The 18,930-nt window shown below is 48.5% G+C and overlaps 1 protein-coding gene across 1 annotated transcript; it reads left to right on the top strand.

Moving 5' to 3' along the window:
* The first annotated feature begins 7,259 nt into the window (after positions 1-7,259).
* On the top strand, positions 7,260-17,947 carry CDA (cytidine deaminase). The gene is made up of 4 exons (XM_077837576.1): positions 7,260-7,713; positions 12,626-12,737; positions 15,488-15,545; positions 17,834-17,947. The coding sequence occupies exons 1-4, from the start codon at positions 7,260-7,262 to the stop codon at positions 17,945-17,947; spliced, it is 738 nt and encodes a 245-aa protein (XP_077693702.1).
* The last annotated feature ends 983 nt before the right edge of the window (positions 17,948-18,930 follow it).

The raw sequence follows: 18,930 nt of genomic DNA on the forward strand, positions 1-18,930 counted from the left end.
ACTGGCCCCGCTGCTTCCCCAGGCCCCGCCCCCTTCTGCCTCTTCCCCTGAGGCCCCACTCCTACACCGCTGCTTCCCCCCCAAGACTCTGTTCGCTCCTCTCTGCCTCCTCTCTCCTGTCGCTCGCCTTTTCAGCTGGTGAAAAGTGGGAGAGCTTGGCACCCTGGCCCTCCCTCTTCCAGCACCCCTGGTCCTGGTTCTTCCTTCTCGTGTTTCTCCCGCCCTCTCTCACACACATGCAGAAAGGATCCTGTGGAGCAGGGTATAGTGTGATCCTGGTAGCTCGAAGCAGAACGTCCCAACCTGAGACAAGACACAGTTCGTTGTCATGCAGCAGCAGCTGTGCATGCCCCCCCCCCCCCCCCCAGGCACTAGGAAGGACAACAGGATCCACTCCTGTATGAGTAAGAGCATCTTGACACATGTTTTCCTCAGACCATGATTTGTAGTCCTCTTTGGACTATGCCATTCCTCACCGGGAGACCGAATGTGAAGAAATGTCCCACCGGCAATAGGAACACTGGATAGATTTGGCCTAACAGATCCAGCCAGTGACCCACCTAGTCCAGTATCTACCCCTTGGCAGTGACCAATCCTGAAATGCTCCAGAAGGAGGTGAACTGGAAACTTTCCTACAATGCAGTTAGCCCACGGGACCCTCCTGCCCGGCCCCTGAGCTCCTGGCTGGGGAGGCTAGCCCCCGCCCCCGCTTTTCTCCGGCTGAACCCAGTCTCTGTGCCCTGTGGTGCGTGGCTGGCTCCGGCCAGGCGGCACGGCTGCAGTGCCTCCAGCCACCGGTGCTCCAGGCAGCGCGGTAAGGGGGCAGGGAGCGGGGGAGGGGGGTTGGATAGAGGGCAGGGGAGTACGGGGGGTGGTCAGGGGCTGGGGCTGTGGATAGCGGTTGGGACAGTCAGAGGGCGGAGAACAGGAGGGTTGAATGGGGGCAGGGTTTCCGGGGGCGGTTAGGGAGAAGGGGTGGTTGGATGGGGTAGGGGTCCGGGGGGGCATTCAGGAAGGAGGTGGGGTTGGATGGGGTGGTGGGGGGTAGGGGGGCAGGGGGCGGTCAGGGGACAGAGAGCAGGAGGGGTGGATGGGGCAGGAGTCCCTGGTGGGGGGCCCATCAGGGAACAGAGGGGTTGGATGGGGCAGGGGTCCCAGGGGGACTGTCGGGGGGGTTGGATAGGGGGTGGGGGCCGGGGCATGCCTGGCTGTTTGGGGAGGCACAGCCTCCCCTAACCGGCCCTCCACACAATTTCTGAAACCCGATGTGGCCCTCAGGCCAAAAAGTTTGCCCACCCGAGTTAGCCAATGGTACAGTGCTGTGGCTAGAGGGGGAAACGCCTTTCCTGACCCTCAGGTAATCAGCAGAAGCCTTGAAACATGAGATCTGATTCCGTGAGACAGGAATATCTCACCGTCCATGAAAGCAAATGTTATCAATGGCTGTGAAATTATCCAGCCACAGCGTTTGACTTGCTGTGGCATGGAACAGGGTCTATAACTGGCAGTGGGTGACGACAAGTTTCTCCAGCCGTGGGCAATAGCTGGTTAACTGAATGCTCCCAGGAGATGTGTGTCAGCCAAGGCAGGTTGGACACAGCTTCCCGCAGCGTGTGGCAAACCAGTCAGATAGCAGTGTGATGATGGGTGTGCACATCACCCAGGCTCTAAAAGGGTTAATGTGGGAAGCCAGCTGACATACTGGGAGAGGCAGGCTTAACTGAGGGTGAAATTCAGCAGAGAAGGGGCTGGCAGAGGACTATAAACTGAGGAAGTTGACAGCAGAAGAGGGCTGCAGGCAAGGAGAGAGTCTGCAGTCACTCTCCAGGATGAGAGAAAGTCAATAGACCAGCTGGGATCCCAGCCGGAGTAGAGAAGGCTGGCAAGCAACCAAGGGAGACCTAGGGCAGTCACTGGGAGTGAAGCGAGCTGCAGGGGCAAGCCCTGATAAACGGACACAATCCGGACTTCCAGGAGAAAGCCCTGGGCGGTGTTCAGTGGAGGAACAGCAAAAGGGATTCAAGAGGCATGAAAGGCTAAGCTCAAGGAGGGCAGAAGTTGGCCTGGGTTTATTAGGAAATTCCAGGAGAAGTCCTGGAGGGGCTTTTTCACGGAGGGAGGAGGAACTTACTCTGCTCTCATCTGACACACCTGTTCATTTTACCTGTCACTTGGGTTACCCATAATGCTCTTGATCCTGTTGGTTAATTATTACAGGCACTGAGCCCTCAGCTCAGCCCCCTCTACCTGAGCCTGCGTCAGAGTCCAAGCAGTGACTTTCCCATGGTGAAGGACCCTGGTGTTGCCCCCTGGCCATCTTTCACACCCATGCTGCACCTCTGAGGTACTTGCTTGTCTATTTCTATGTGCTCTCCATGTACCATGATCCTGAGCCCTGGGCTTCCTAAGTAGCTGCATTTTAAACTGAAAGTGAAGTCTTCATTACAAAGCAGCCCCCCACCATAGGCTGCAGCCAAGATCGGAGCCCTCTTGTGCTAGGTGCTGCACAAACACCCAGCAAGGGATTAGAGCTGGTTGGGGAAAAAATTCTGCAGAGAATTTCAATTAAAACAGAAAAAAAATTGCTTTCATCAAAGCTTTCAGTGGAAAATTTTGACTTTTAATAAAAAATAAAACAATCAGACATTGTTCAGTGTTTGGCCAGGAAATTTTCAATTGTCTGATGAAAAATTTTAAAAAAAATTCTAGGAAAACTGATACTTAGAGTGTAAATTTCTTTTCATCTAAAACTGTAACTCTATCTCTGAAGAGGCAATGTTCTCCCATGGGTACCGCACAACGGTGGGAGCCAGGCTGCTAATCTTGGTGCTGTCTCCGCCTTGCTGCACGACCTTGAGTAAGTCACATCCACACTCTGTTCCATGGTTTTCCCCTCCCACCTTTTCTCTCTCTTGTCTATTTAAATGGTACAGTTCTAAGGGCAGAGAGTGTTTTCTTATAGGGCTGGTCGAACATTTTCCATCGAACCCCTTTTCAGTGGAAAATTGGGTTGGGGGTTTGGGCAGCGCCTAGCACCAAGAGGGCTCTGATCCCAGCTGCAGCTGGTAGGCAGCACGGCAATACAACAGATCATAATAACAGCAATAACTGGTTAAAGCTGCATTTTGGAGCTAACTTGCCTTTCCTGGGTTGAGCCTGGGCAAAATGCTATCATTAAAAGTAACCATCCAGCTAAATGCCAAGCAGGAGCAGAATGACTGCCTGCTTTCTACGGAACCTTTCAGAGATAACAAGTGCATTTATCATCATGAATCAGAAGTCTCCATGCTTTAATGGGGGGTGGGGGGGGGAGAGTAATTTTTAATGGAATAAACAGCAGCTGAAATAGTATGATCAGTACAGTAGCCCTTGTATTAGTTATTTAGATATTCAACTTTGCCTGTAAATCACCGAGGTGGCCTTATTGAGGGACAGTCTAATGAGAGAGAGTTGTTTCCTCATACACAGGGTAAGCTGGCAGAATGATTCAGCAGGAAAACAGCTGCAGTCAGCAAGGTGTCTTCCTCCGGGGTTAGTGTTTATAACCACAAAGTACACAGAAAATTCCCCAGCCTGAGGTTCAACCCAGTCCTATGACCCGACCTTCCCACACTGCCTCCCAAACAGTCAAATTATTCCCCTTCCCCTCACCCTCTATGCACCTTGTCTAGCCACTTATATCAGAGTAGCGAGCACAATGGGATGTCAAATGCCGCCATGCTTGTTCGTAGGGGCCCAGGTAGAGCCCCTGCCCGGCCCCGAGGAATTCATTGAATTGTCAGGGTTATTCATTCGAGGGAGAAGAACCCAAGGTCAGGTCTGTTGCAAAATCTGGTCTGTGGGAGGGAGTCCTTTAAGGTCACAGAAATATTTAACCATAGCATCTTTCAGGGCATGCCTGGCTGAGCACTGCAGTTTTACCAGAAAGCTACACCCATACACTCACTGGTGGCTGCACCGACACTTTCCGCCTAAAATACTTAATTAACTTTAGGAAGGACAATTATATATGCACCGATTCACATCCAAATCATTGTAATGTATATTTGTAGGCTTTTCTGGCAGATTCAATAACAAAAATAATGCTGATTTCCCCTTCAGTGGCCCCCCTCACACATCCAGGGCTTAATAATTCCTGGGGCTTGCTATGAAAAGTGATATTTGTATATTTGTTAATATCAGAGCACACTTCGTAGCTACCTGGGAGTCTATGAGAAGTGATATTAACAAACATACCAGTATCACTTTTCACAGCTAGCTAGTAAGTCTGCTGTGAAACGTGATATTTGCATGTTTGTTAATATCACTTTTCTCAGCAAGCCCCCAGGACCCATTGAGCCCTGGATGGGGGGGCTGAAGGGAGAGGCAGCAGGGGCCAGAGGCGATGGTGGGATGGATGCGGGGCCAGGGGAGGCAGTGGTGGCCCAGGACAATGGCGGGGATGGATGCAAGGCCAAGACGGCAGCAGGGTTCTGGTGGGGAGGGTGTGTTGGATATAGCTGACAGTTGCTGTGGGAGGCAGCGGGGACCTGGATGGACACAGGGGCAATGGGGATGGGTGATGAGCCCCACTGTTGCATGGCCAGAGCCAGGTGTCTGCTGCCCTGTGGCCAGGGCTGGGGCTCAGTGCCCGCAGCCAGAACCCAGAGCTGGATGCTGGAGCCCAGGAGTGCGTGGCTGGAGTCAGGAGTCAGCGCTCGCCATTGCTGTGTGGCTGGAGTCGGCACTCGCTGCTGTGTGGCCAGGGGTTGGCATCCAGGGTCAGCTCCTGCCATCGCGTGGCAAGAGCCCTGGAACAGAGCAGTCGGTCGGTGCCTGCCACTGCATGGCCGGAACTGGGGACCAGAGGCCGACTAAGCTCTGTGGCCTGAGCCGGGGATCAGCACCTGCTGCCCCGTGGCCAGAGCCAGGGATTGGCACCCAAAGCCTTGTGGTTGGAGCCTGCGGCCGGGGCTGGCGTCGGCGTCTGTGGCCAATGCCTGCCACTGCGCGGCAGGAGCCCGGGACTGGAGCCAGGAGCCAGCTCCTGCTGCCACGCAGCCAGAACCAGGGGCTGGAGTCTGAAGCCCCGCAGCTGGAGGCCAGGGCCGCGTGGCCAGAGCCGGGGGGGTCAGTACCTGCTGCCCCGCAGCTGGAGCCCGGGGCCGCACAGCCAGGATCCTGAAGTCCCACCACTGCAGCCTGCTGCCCAAACCCCGTCCCCCGAGGGTGCGTCAAGAACTCACCTTGCTCCTGCAGCGTTGTGCCCCCCCTCTCTCCAGAGGCAGTGCAGGGGCGCCTCATCCAGGAGCAACAAGGAGGGAGAGGGAGGGGCCGATGCTTCGTCCACGCTGGCCACACGTGAGACACGTTGGCCTAGAGTCACAGAGCTGCCGAGCACTCTCTGTGCTTTCAGTAGGAGTTGTGGGTGCTCGGGACGTGTGATAACTGGGCCCTACCGGCCAATTTTTGAGAGCTCGGTGCAGGTAGGGTGACCAGATGTTCCATTTTTAAAGGGATAGTCCTGGTTTTTGGGACTTTTTCTTATATAGGCACCTATTACCCCCCACCCCCTGTTCTTTCACAGTTGCAATCTGGTCACCCTAAGCAGGGGTACATGCTGGCTCCTGAGCACTCTTGAAAACCTTGCCTCAGTTTGGGTACCGAACTCTTGGCAAACGTGCCCTGTCTCTAGGCTTGGCAGAATTTGATTTTTATTTTTTTTATCATTTTGATGGATAATATCGAGTATTTTTAAGCATTTTTTTTCCAATTTAAATTTTCACAGTTGTGGGAAATCATGGGGGGGGAAGGGATGTGTCAGATAATAAGGGAGATCAGATATTAATTATTTAATGACCGTAGACCCCGAGATTCAAAAAGTTAAACCTTTATAACCATTAGACACAATCAGACAATGTCACATGTCAAAATATACACATTAAATATGCTGAAATCAAACCCTAATGCGTTCCCAAGCAGCGTTTTTCTTACTTTGCCTATCTGTACATTTTAGATGATTATTGCTGGAAATATTATTCCATTGGTTTGTGTTTTTATGGGGAAATTGACATTTACTGACAGATATTGATAAAAATGTAATCTTTCCAAGTCTTCATAGGTGCTGGACCTAGGGGTGCTGCTGCACCCCCTGGCTTGAAGTGGTTTCCATTATATACAGGGTTTACAGTTCGGTTCAATGGCTCTCAGCACCCCCACTATAAAAACTGTTCCAGCCTCCCTGGCCTACCTATCTCTCACCTTCAGCTCGGGTTTGTCACTGAATGTCTGTAGTCCTTTTTCAGAGGGGTAGCCGTGTTAGTCTGTATCAGCAAAAACAACGCAGAATCCTTGTGGCACCTTAGAGACTAACAAATTTATTTGGGCATCAGCTTTCGTGGGCTAAAACCCACCTCATCAAACTGGATTACTGCCCACAAAAGTTTATGCCCAAATACATTTGTTAGTCTCTAAGGTGCCACAAGGACTCCGCGTTGTTATTTCTGTAGTCCTGGTATTTCCTGCAGATTTTCCTCTGCGCCCCCTGAATTTCCTCCCAATGCCAGTTCACCTCCTGGCAAAATGCCCCAGGCTGATGCACTGAAAGGAGGGGGGGACTGCAGAGCTGGGCATAAACTGGGTGGCACTCTCTGACAGCTCCCCAGCGGTTCCACTAGCCGAAAGGCACTTTGAGAACCAGCTCGGACCTCAGAGGGTGGAAGCTGCTTTTGCTCATGCAGAGCCAATCAGAGCCAGGCGGCCAGGGCATTGCAGGCTTTAGCCAATCGTGTGGGAAGCCTGTCGCTGTGAGGATGAATGCAGAGCCCTCCAAGCTGGAGCTTGTTGCTTCTTTGTTGCTGCATTGTCATGGGACGGCTCCTTCCCTGAAAGCTCCTTTTCAAGCAGAGGGTCCTACCAAAGGTACATGCTCATCCTCAGCCCCAGCTTGCTCCCACAGAGGTACAGCAGCGGGGAGACAGACTGTCCGGGGTGGAGAAGGACAGCTCCATTGCAGAGAGAGGAGGGAGATCAGGTGCACTGATTTGCTCTGGACCCACCTCATGGAGACAGCGCGCGCACCAGTGCAGAGATACTGGTGAGACCGTAGAGCACGCCTCACAAGCTGCCCATGGCTCCACCCTGTCCTCCACACTCTGAGAGGGAGAGTGCAGCCAGGCCTGGGAACGCACCCTCGCACTTAGTGAGAGCTGAGCTGACCGTTAGACTCCTGAGCTAGAGGGATGCGCAACACAGGAAAATCACAGAGCCACTGACAGAGGATGAGAGTGAGAGAGCAGAATTGCAACACACACACTCAGGAGGAAGACACATGCAAATCCTCCACTCACTGGCACTCAGAGACACATCCACCACGTCCACACTATGAGTCAGTTTGTCACACACACACACACACACAGTTACACACATACTTTCTTCAGGAGTGGAGACTGGCACTTCCTCTTGCTCAAACCTGTTTTTCCCCTCACTGGCTGCAGTTGCAAAAAGGAGAAGTCCTGCAGATACCCGTGAGCGTAACCATGGCCCAGGTGCGGTACGACTGTTCCAGGGGGAATCATCCGAACGTCTCCAATTCAACAGCCTCCCCCGTGGGACATGAGCAAATTCAACTCCTGTTGAACGTCTGCAAGGAAGCAAAGAAATCTGCTTACTGTCCATATAGTCACTTCCCAGTGGGAGCAGCGCTACTGACTTGCGATGGGAAGATCTTCTCTGGTAAGTAAGGACCGCGCTTCCCCATACGGTAACACCTCAGCTCCTGAAGAGCTGGGCCCGATGCTCTCCCAGAGATTCAGGTGTCTCTGAAGACGCAGAGGCAGAGGCAGTGGAGTCAGGGCTCCCTGAAAAGGCAGAGACTGTTTGATAGCAGCGTCTGGTTTGTGCCACAAGCAAAATCCTGTACAGCAAACTTGCCCTGTATTCTTCATGTCGTCCTCCTTTGCTTCCCCAAGATATGGTGCTGGCCTTGTGCAGCTGTAAGCTGGTTTGGATTTGGGCCGTCCTTTCCAAACTGGGTCACAGTTTATAATCCGTCTCTGGTTCTGCTTTCTGTCAATGGCCTGCCTTCCTCCTCCAGCCCTGGACTAGCAAGAGAAACTAAACCGGGAAGCCCCTTGCTTCCATCTTGTTTGTGCCCCTGCCGGGGCCCACAGGCTATGGAAATTACGGCATACTCACCAGCGTTGCCAGCCCTTGAGCTTCTCTTACAAGTCTCACGATGTTTCCAACAGCCCAGCTCCTCTAGACATGAGAGAACCTCAGCTTTCATTTTTGTAATAGTACATTTCTAGCCTTCACGGCTGCAGACAAAAGTTTTTGGAAAAAGTGACCCCCAAAGGCTCAAAAACACAGGAAGCAAAGAAAAAGACCCCACATCTACTACTGCTAGAATCTTATGATTTTCAAGCCAATCTGGGGGGCCTGACTCATTATTTTTGTCTGAGTTTCCTGGTACTTTCCCATCTGTCTATATCTGCCCATTTCTTGTCTTATGGAACGTAAGCTTTCAGGAAGGAACCATCTTTTCATTCTGTGTTTGTGCAGCACTTAGTGCGGTGGGGTCCTGGCCTATAACTGGGGCTCCTAACTGCTATTGCAATGCAAAGAATCATGAGTCTTGAAAGGCTGAGGCTGGCAATCCTGCATATGTCAGGGGTCAGAGCAGATCGCACTGACTATGCCATTCTGCCCTGCCTGCCTGTGCCATATTGCTCTCCCTTGCTGAGCAACAAGAGGCTACTGTCTGATCTCCTGGACTGCATTCAAATCTTTGCTGCAAAACAAGTCAGGGCTGGGAGAGCCCACTGGAGTCACAGCTCCGCTGTGATGCTGGCTAAGCCTGGGCTAGGTTTCCTCTGTGTCTGGGCAAAGTTGAGACGTCTGGGCAGGATGGGGATTTCCTCTTAGGATAGTGAACTATGAGGCATCTCTTTGTCATAGTGACAAAAGAGACAATGCTGTGGGGCTGGGAGACATGCCTGATCTTGCCTTGGATGGGGATGGCCCTTGGGGGTTCTTCCCAGGTCCCTGTGCAATCAGAAACTGGGGCCTGTTGAAGGAAAGGGTCAAAAAGAGATGGGTTTGGAGACTCCAGCACTATCACTTCACTTCCGGGAGAATGAAAAAGAGGGGAGCCAGGAGACTTCACCTCCCTTTCTGACAGGAGCCAGCAGGGCTCAGGGGCAGACCTACCTACTTTTCTGAAGGTTTCATGGTTAGAGCTAAGTGAATAATGAAAAATATGTGTAACACATACACCTTCTGGGTGTGGCGTTTGTCTCACCTCGTGGCACTGAGTCCACTTCGAGGGAGTTCAATGAGTCTGCTCTGCAGCCTTAGCTAAGAGTCAGGTGGCTTTTAGCTCATGCAGTAGAGGCTCATGAACTCAGCTCCAGAGGTCCCAGGTTCGATCCCGCTCATGAACTCAGCTCCAGAGGTCCCAGGTTTGATCCCCCCCCGTCGACAACCGGGATCTGTTGGCAGTACAGGTGTATTTGCAAATAATTACCCAATGGGAAAAAGTCTGGATATTGTGCCTTCAGGATCCTTTTTCTTCCTTTCATCAGCAAACCTGCAGTGTGCCTTTACAGCTTACTTTTCAGAGGTGCTAAGCACCTGCGGGGCTCATTGATTTCAGCTGAAGTCGCAGGTGCTCAGCACTTATGCAAATCAAGGGCTCAAGATCGTGCAAACTTTTATGCACATACTGAACTTTACTTGCTTTCTTAAGATTAGGCACGTGCTTAAGTGCTTTGCTGTCTCAGGACCATTTAGTACTTAAAATAACAAACCCTGTATAAAATACCTTGCACCTGCATCCCCATAACAAAGCAGTCATCCAAGGAGGCAATTAAAGAACAGGTTTAATAATTTTATTGAGGCAATGTTGAAATAAGGAACGGTACAGAGTTCAAGCATAGAAGTTTCTGGTTGTCAGGGGGTAAGGTACAGATTATCAAGGGGTGCAAAATTCGATTTAGGAGCTGGTGGAGCAAGGATCACATAATAATCTGCAATCTCCCCGACTGGGGGAAAAGTTTAACCGGTCAGAGTACAGACATCGAGATATGGGGTAAGTTATCCACACAACAGCTATGTTCAGTATGCTGGGTATAGTGAGTGAATACGGGGGTGGGGATGGGTCTACCCTCATTTGGTGGGGTTTAATGTTCAGCGGGTTTACGGTTCCAGTTCATACGGTCTGATGGGGAAGGCCTCTCAGTCTCTTTACTAAAGAAAGACAAAGGCTGAATGGCCAAAACTACTGAAATGCACTTTAACTTTGGGACTCTGGTGAGCTAACCCCATTGAATGCCATTGAACGGAGGATTCTGCTGATTGCATGAAGAGAGGGAGCTGCTATCACAATTCTGAGTGCTGTTAAAAGTGGTGCTGGTAATTCAGTGGGTGAATTCTTCTGTCTGGGTCAGTCCTATACCCGCCCCCTGTTGTGGTGGTAGCGGAATCCCAGTGCTGGAAGGACTGTCTTCTGAAGGTCAGAATTCGCTGCAAGCTTAAAGAGCATGACTCCATTGACTTCAATGGAGTTGTGCCAGCTAACACCAATGCTGAATTTGGCCTATAGCCTTAAAAGGTCCTGTCATAAATATAAAGGGAAGGGTAAACACCTTTAAATCCCTCCTGGCCAGAGGAAAAACCCTTTCACCTGTAAAGGGTTAAGAAGCTAACATAACCTCGCTGGCATCTGACCAAAAGGACCAATGAGGAGACAAGATACTTTCAAAGCTGGGGGGAACAAAGGGCTCTCTCTGTCTGTGTTGTCTTTTGCCGGGACCAGAGCAGGAATGCAGGTCAGAACTCCTGTAAAGGGTTAATAAGCAATCTAATTAGATATGCGTTAGATTCTGTTTTGTTTAAATGGCTGATAAAATAAGTTGTACTGAATGGAATGTATTTTCCTGTTTTTGTAACTTAAGGTTTTGCCTAGAGGGATTCTCTATGTTTTGAATCTGATTACCCTGTAAGATATTTACCACCCTGATTTTACAGAGGTGATTCTTTTACTTTTTCTTTAATTAAAATTCTTCTTTTAAGAACCTGATTGCTTTTTCATTGTTCTTAAGATCCAAGGGTTTGGGTCTGAGTTCACCTATGCAAATTGGTGAGGATTTTTATCAAGCCTTCCCCAGGAAAGGGGGTGTAGGGCTTGGGGGGATTGGCGGGGGGGGAAGACATTCCAAGTGGGCTCTTTCCCTGTTATATTTGTTAGACGCTTGGTGGTGGCAGCAATATGGTCCAGGGACAAAAGGTAAAATAGTTTGTACCTTGGGGAAGTTTTAACCTAAGCTGGTAAAAATAAGCTTAGGGGGTTTTTCATGCAGGTTTTAGGGGGTTTTCATGTACCCTAGAGTTCAGAGTGGGGAAGGAAACTTGACAGGTCCCATGTCATTAATTATTATTTATTTTAAATATTGATTTATGTTATACTAGTGCAGGGCTGGGCAAACTTTTTGGCTAGAGGGCCACATCTAGGTATGGAAATCATATGGTGGGCCATGAATGCTCACGAAATTGGGGGTTGAGATGCAGAAGGGGGCGAGGGCTCCGGCTGGGGCTGCGGGCTCTGGGATGGGGCCAGAAATTAGGAGTTCAGGCTGTGGGAGGGTGCTCCAGGCTGGGGCAGGAGTGCAGCTGGGGGGTGAGGGCTTTGGCTGAGGGTTTGGGCTCATGGGTGCAGGAGGGTGGGACCGAGGGGTTTGGAGGGCAGGAGGGGGATCAGGGATGGAGCAAGGGGTTGGGGCGCAGGAGGGGGTTGGAGTCAAGGCTCCGGGTGGCGCTTACCTCAAGCAGTTCCCGGGAGCAGCGGCATGTCCCACATCCAGCTCCTATGCAGAGGCATGGCCAGGCAACTCTGTGCGCTGTCCTATCTGCAGGTGCCGCCCCTGCAGCTCCCATTGGCCCTGTTTGCTGGCCAATGGGAACTGCAGGGGTGGCGCTTGGGGCAGAGGCAGTGCGTGGAGCCCCCTGGCTGCCCATATGCATAGGAGCCGGAGTGGGGACGTGCCACTGCTTCTGGGAGCCATGCAGAGCAAGCCCCCGACCCCGCTCCCCGGCAGGAGCTCGAGAGCCAGATTAAAATGTCTGAAGGCCGGATGTGGCCCCTGGGCTGTAGTTTGCCTACCCCTGTACTAGTGCATTTTAAGAGCTAATGTAAAAAGCTGCACAAAAGAAGCCATTTGCAGTGTGCTACAAAAAGTATTCTTGGTCCTACAAAACTCAACAATTCGGCTATGTATTTTTGAGGGCCATCTACTGGCACTGTATCCCTTAACTCTGTGTTTACATGTATTCAGATACACAGTGCTCTCATAGCTGGGCATAATTAGGCGGTTTAGCCCATAGGGGTCTGGCCGTTTTGCAGTGTGAGTAATTACATTCTGCCTCCCTAAATCCCATCTGCAATTTCAGCTGGGCACCATGCTCTCCACTTCCCCTCACACTGCTGTGTCATGCGGCTGTGCATATGCCACCCCAGTGCTGGGTGCAGTGATTCCTGTCCGTGACCTTGTAGAGCACTCCTGGATGAAGGGCACTGCATCGGTAGCCGAGATTGTATTTATTGTCAGACAAGTCTGAAAAGTAACAACGTGCTCTGTATTTCCTTTAGGCTGCAATGTAGAAAACGCCTGCTACCCCCTGGGGATATGTGCTGAACGCACCGCCATTCAGAAAGCCGTATCAGAAGGGTACGTGAATTTCAGAGCCATGGCCATTGCTAGGTAAGTCACAGCTCTGAATCATATCCCTTTGAATCATTTCAGAATGTGCTTGGACAGGAAACCTGCGCAGCACTTTTCTTCCTCTAATTCTCTACTTCGTGCGCTCTAAACACACAGGCACATACAGCTCTCGGTGGTGGCAAGAGGTAATTGCCATCCTTTCAAAATGAGCTTTCCCTTTTACCTAATTTTTGCAGCATCAACTTTGAAGACTGGGAGAAAAAAGTGATTAGAGAGTTTTGTTTTGCGAGATTATCATTAAACTACATTGCAACCGCTTTTAAGACTGAGGTCCGGGTCCTGCCAGCCCTTACTCATGCAAATAGTCCCACAGAAGTGAGTAGGACCATTTGAGGGACCCTGATCCCGCAAACTGATCTGTGCAGGACCTCACAGTACTCAGCGGGGCACAGGGGTCCAGTTTGCACAATCCAGGCCCAAGTGAGCACCCAAGGGAGATGCAAAAATCAGCTGTGGGCCTTTAACTAAAGATTGAATGCAACCATCCCAGAAACCTAGTTGAGACTTTCAAATTGGTCACCTAAAACTGGAGGCTGCTATTTAGTTCGTCCTTACTGTGAGCTTATGTTCTATGATGTGTCTATCGGCTCCTAATTATTGGCTTGATACAGAGCAAGTGAGGAGTTGTTGAGAACATTTTGTCCTAATAGACTAAAAGCAGAAGAGATGTCAAATTATACTACTTGGGAACAATCCATGTCAGTAACCAGAGCCAAGGAATTAATTTTATTCAGAACAAAGGGGCCACATTCATGAAAAAGGATAATGAAGAGAGAGAAATTGTAGGTTTGAATTTTAACAATCACCCGACATCCTCTCTTTGTTTTAGTCTCTCCTTTCAAATGTTAATGAATATTTCTAGGGATAATGAGCAGGTTTCTATATTTATATTAACCTGGTGCTTGCTAAGGAGAAGATCCCTTGTCTACACACAATGATCATCAACACTAGAAATGAGTAAAAGCTATATGGTTATGTAGTTCATCCCGTGCAGAGTTGTTAGCTACGAGGTACTCCTGAGTGCTTTGTCCAGGCTTGTTTTTTAAATGCCTTCCAATACCTCCTTCAGGAGGGTATTTCACATCCTAACAGACTTTGTTGTTAGAAAGCTGATCCTAATATTCATTTGAAATGCACCATTCTTTCACTTCACCCCGTTACTCCTAGTAATATAATCTTATGTCCCCCCATCACCAAATGATTCTTATGCCTTCCTTGATCTTCACACCTTTCAGATACTTGGAGATAGATACACAGGTGTCAGAATCCTAGTAAAGTCCAAACTGATGGGCCAGTGTTTTCCCTATGGGGTTCTCCCAGTAAAGGATGAAAACGGAATAAATACCAGCACAGAATGGCCAATGTATGCAGAAGAGGATGAGATGCACATAAATAGCAACATCCCCTCTTTCCACGGAAACCTCTGGGGGTTTTGGGAAGACATGACAAGGTCATGGCCAGGGAGAAAGTTGCTGCCCATGTGGTATCAACCCTCCCACCCTCACCCCTCCAAACACACAAATCTGTGGGGATTTACTGCAGGTCCGGTTAGTAAAAGCCTGGAGTGGATTTTCCCAGCCTTGTAATGTTCCCTGCATCTGAACCCTGTGCAGTGTGGAGCCCAGCTCCATAGAACCTCCCTGTGTGCTGTTGTGTAGGGGGGACTGTATCCTGGAAAGCAGTGATTCTGAAAAGGAGTCATAGTGGACAAGCAACTCAACATGAGTCCCCAGTGTGATGCTGTGACAAAAAGGGCGAATACCATCCTCAGATGTATAACCCGGGGAGTACTGAGTGGGAGGAGAGAGGTGAATGTATCTGAACACGCCATTGGTGAGACCAATACTGGCATACACCATCCAGTTCTGGTGGCCACATTTTAAAAAAAATATTGAAAAATTGGAGAGGGTGCAGAAGAGAGCCACAAAAATGATTTGAGGGCTGGAGAGAATGCCTTACAGAGTGAGCACATTTATTCTTAAGGTAAAAGCACCACAGAGAAACCATAATAAAAACAATAAAACACACACCAAATATAACAGGAGTCACTCATCAGTCTTCTGAGACCCTAGTAAGCCCAAGTATTTCCAACCCTTCCGCCTGGGTGGGGCCCCCTTTGGTCCTGTATATTTGCTGGATCAGTAGGCAAGCACTGTATCAGTTCAAGGGCATCCCTTTATACCAAAAAGTCCTTTCTTTGTATGCTAATCTTTGGAAAACCCAATTTGAATCAGTATGTGCAAACCACTCCAGGGAGTGGTACCTCACTGATGTTAAAGAACTTCTAGAGAGGGACTTGCCTTAATCACCCCCCCCACACACATCCCATCACCAACACGGTCTTTAGTTCCTGTAGGTGCTCTGATAGCCCTCCCCCATAGAGTACAACACAATCATACATAAACCATTCATAGATTTAATACAATCTGGTCCGCAATGTGTGGGGCTGCATTATCTGTCACAGCTACTGCCCTGGGAGACGTTGGGCAAGTCACTTCACCTCTCTTTTCCTCAGTTTCCCCGTCTGTCACATAGGGACAATGATCTTGACCCTCCTTTGCAAAACACGTTGGGATTTATGGGTAGAAAGAGCAATCAAAGTGCTATTTACTAACTACTGTTTGTTATTATTTGATGCATTAACTACATTATTTATCTGATGCATTAACTGTAGACAGTTTTTCCATCATGAGCTAGACTGACCTCTGCATTCTATTCTCCTTCGATAGCAACACTGAAGATGACTTTATTGTGCCCTGTGGGGCCTGCAGACAAGTAATGAGAGAGGTAAACAACTTTTGCTTTCTTTTTCAACAGCTGAAACTAAACTGCTTTAATTCCCACCCACCTGCCTGGGTGAGAACATTTGTTTCTTTCAGACCCCAGAATGCTCACTCTGAAATGTCAGGGGACATAGCTCAAAAGTTTGCAGAGTAAGGAAACATTCTGAGATGTGCAAAATTGTGAGCATCCCACTTCCTGCACCCCACAGCACCAAACTGGGAATGTAGAGAATGACAAAAGGAGAGGGAAGCTCTTGGGTCAGTAAACAAGGGCTTCCAAGTTTGGAAACAATATTAATCCCTTGAGTGCTGACCACAGTGTGTTTTCAAGGGCAGAAACAGAAGGAAAGTTCAGCTCTGGTGTAAGTAGGTGTGGCTTCAATGCAGCTTACACTAGAGCCAGATTTGACCCTACAGCTCACAACTGCATTATTCCAGGACCAAAGCATGAAAAGGGAGCCAAGCTGGAGTGCAAGGGCTCTGTTCAGGTAAAAATGCACGGAAACATGACAGAGATGAGGCAAGGAATCCTTGGCCCCAGCATATACTTTGGGGTTTTCTAGGCACTCAGCTTGTGGATACTGGGGGAAGTATCAGATAAGGACTGGTGCTCCCCTCAAGCACAGGGTCTGGGGCATTGCAGAAATCTATTAGCTATGTCACCAAAGCATCCATTCCCTCCACCCCACTCTGGTTGAGGCCACGTGGACTGCAGAGATGCAGGAGGGGTTCAGAGTTCAGCCTGGGGGCTCCCTGTGTTACATAGTCTGCCAATGCAGCAAGGATGCAACATTTCCATTGCATTTGGGCCCTGCCCATCTGCAGAAGTCAGCTCGAGATTCAGCCTGCAGCATTTAGGGCCATTATTGTAGAATGCTATAGTATTTTGAAACACAGGGCTCTTAGGAGCTCCACAGAGTTCATTTTCTTCATGAAGCTGCTTTTAATGTTTTCAGCATGACTTCAATGGCTAATGTTTAACTGATGGCAGATTCCCTACATGGATAAGCAGCATTATTTCAAAGGTAAAGTTCCCTGAGGGCCTGATCCCGTGTACTTTATGCATCTGAAATTCCCTTTGGAGGTTTAAGCCAGTTTTGGCTCTCCAAGAAATGAAGTATCAGGCTCTAATCTAGCAACTGGTAGAGGCTTTAAAAGGTTGCTCAGAGTTTCATTAATGTGCTTATATTATAAAGGCCTCCAAACTTTGCACCAAGGAAGAGGTTGCTTTAAGAACTTGCCAAGAGCTTAAAGTGGGACAAGTGGTCAGATGTGACCTTCAGGCAGGGAGCTGGAAGGAGGGTTAAGGAGCTCTTGGTGTAAAACACGGCAGAAGGCTCAGGATAGGAACAGGGAGAGAAAGGGGTCTGAATAGGCAAAGTTAATGTTAGGAAAATACAAAAGCATTAAGCAAACAAACAAACCCCAACAAGAATAAACAAAAAGAAAAAAGGAAGATGGTGAAACAAACCAAACACAAGCCAAATAGCCAAGTGTTAACATGCCGAACAATGGCAAAATCTAATGGGCAATGGGCCAGGTGCCGGCTGCAGTAAAAAAAAAGTTAACAGAATACTCATTTTGATGAAGTGAGCTGTAGCTCACGAAAGCTCATGCTCAAATAAATTGGTTAGTCTCTAAGGTGCCACAAGTACTCCTTTTCTTTTTACTTTAACTGTGTTCACCCCCCACTTTCTGCAAATATTCTAGCAAATGACTCTGTGCAAGACTAGCTATAGGAGTGTGACTCTTTTTATGACTGCATTTTTAGCTTCTGCTCCTGAAGTTCTGGGTGGGTAGATTCCTGAGCCTGTGCAAAGCGGACTCCCCGTAGGTGCAGGGATCAACCCATAAGGAATAATTTGCATGATCATGGCCTTCAACAGTAAGCTCTTCATGGCAGTGACTTTGTGTTATTGCATATCTGTAAAGCGCTGGGCATGCTTTGGCATTGATCCCACATTTGGATCTACCTGGGCACAAGACACATTTGATCACAGGATCAGGGCCTGTGTGCACTATAAAAATAATATAATAAAAAGATCAGTAATTGCTTCACCCACCCGTGAAATGCAGCCACCTCTGGGTTGAAGTGCAGGACCATCATATGGGACAATGAAACATAAAAAGAATGGCCAGCCACTTTGACAGATACCACATTTTTTTAAAACACACATATTGTTTCTGCTTATGGTTTATTTAACTAGTTTTCACTATTGGGTAAATACCAATGAACAATTCACAGTTCTGCACAAGTGTGATTCACAGACAGTTCTCTGACTCTTTTTCTAGTTCAGTAGAGACTGGGACATTTACATGACAAAGCCAGATGGGACCTATATAGTCAAGACTCTTCAAGAGCTCCTGCCCCTGTCATTTGGACCAGAAGATCTGAAGAAGTTCTGAAGAGATCTGCAATGGCAGTAAAGAACCTCTAGACAATCATATGCTTTCTGTCTGCAGGACAAAGATTTATTTCAGATACTTCCCAACTCTGCCTCTTAGGGAATGTTATTCAACTTCTTTAATCTTCAGGGAACTCCAGTGCAAATAATTTCCATTTGTACTAGGCCTGGGGAAGGGGTGGCAAGAACCAGATCTGCCTCACTGTGAATCGGCCAATCCCAAACGTTCAGAAGTTCGGTTTAGCAGACATGGCAGTATGATGTCATGGTTAGAGCAGGTTGGAAATTTGTCAACAAAACATTTTGGATGGGAAAACGTCCGTTGATCGAAACCATGTGAACTAGTCACGTGACCACTCTGTTTCTCAGTTTCCTCACCTGGATAATGATGCATTAACCTTTTTTGCAAAGTGATTTGAGACACTTGGGTGAGAAATGCTTTTATAGTGCCAAATACTATTCATTAATGCAGTTACTCCAGATTTATACTGGTTTAACTGAGACTGGCCTAAGAGTCTCATATAAGGTCAGAATGTAAGTTCTAATACACTAGAGGGTCCACATTATTCTAAAGCATATTACTCAAATACAATGGGGCACCTTCTCCCCCACATCTTCCTACCTCAAGTTATATGCTGTACACTTCTTTACTAGTGATTAGAGAACAACCAAACTAAAGATTCATTGAGTTCTGGTTGGGATCCAGATCTCATTTTATGCAAACCTCTAAAGTTCCAATGGAGGAGAATTTAACACGGAGTTTTAATTCTGGCCCATCACTACTGTTGATCAAAATTGCACAGATCAATAAATCATACAAATCCAGGAATTCTGTAATGTAAACTAGTTATTTGTAAAGATAAGAAGAAAAACTAAATAAGAGAGAAGAGAAACTAAAGGTTTAATAAATCCAAAGTAGACTATCTTGTTCATATATGAAGCAGGTTATTAGTAAGCAACAGCCTATAGTAAACTGGGCAATTT

Source organism: Eretmochelys imbricata, chromosome 18 (genome assembly GCF_965152235.1).
Source record: "Eretmochelys imbricata isolate rEreImb1 chromosome 18, rEreImb1.hap1, whole genome shotgun sequence".
Taxonomy (NCBI): Eukaryota; Metazoa; Chordata; order Testudines; family Cheloniidae; genus Eretmochelys; species Eretmochelys imbricata.

Excerpts from the sequence above, each read along its gene's own strand:
- CDA (XM_077837576.1), top strand. The coding sequence starts at position 7,260 with ATGAGAGTGAGAGAGCAGAATTGCAACACACACACTCAGGAGGAAGAC. Across the intron at positions 7,714-12,625 it reads CGATGGGAAGATCTTCTCTG|GCTGCAATGTAGAAAACGCC; the intron begins GTAAGTAAGGAC and ends TATTTCCTTTAG. Across the intron at positions 12,738-15,487 it reads AGAGCCATGGCCATTGCTAG|CAACACTGAAGATGACTTTA; the intron begins GTAAGTCACAGC and ends CTCCTTCGATAG.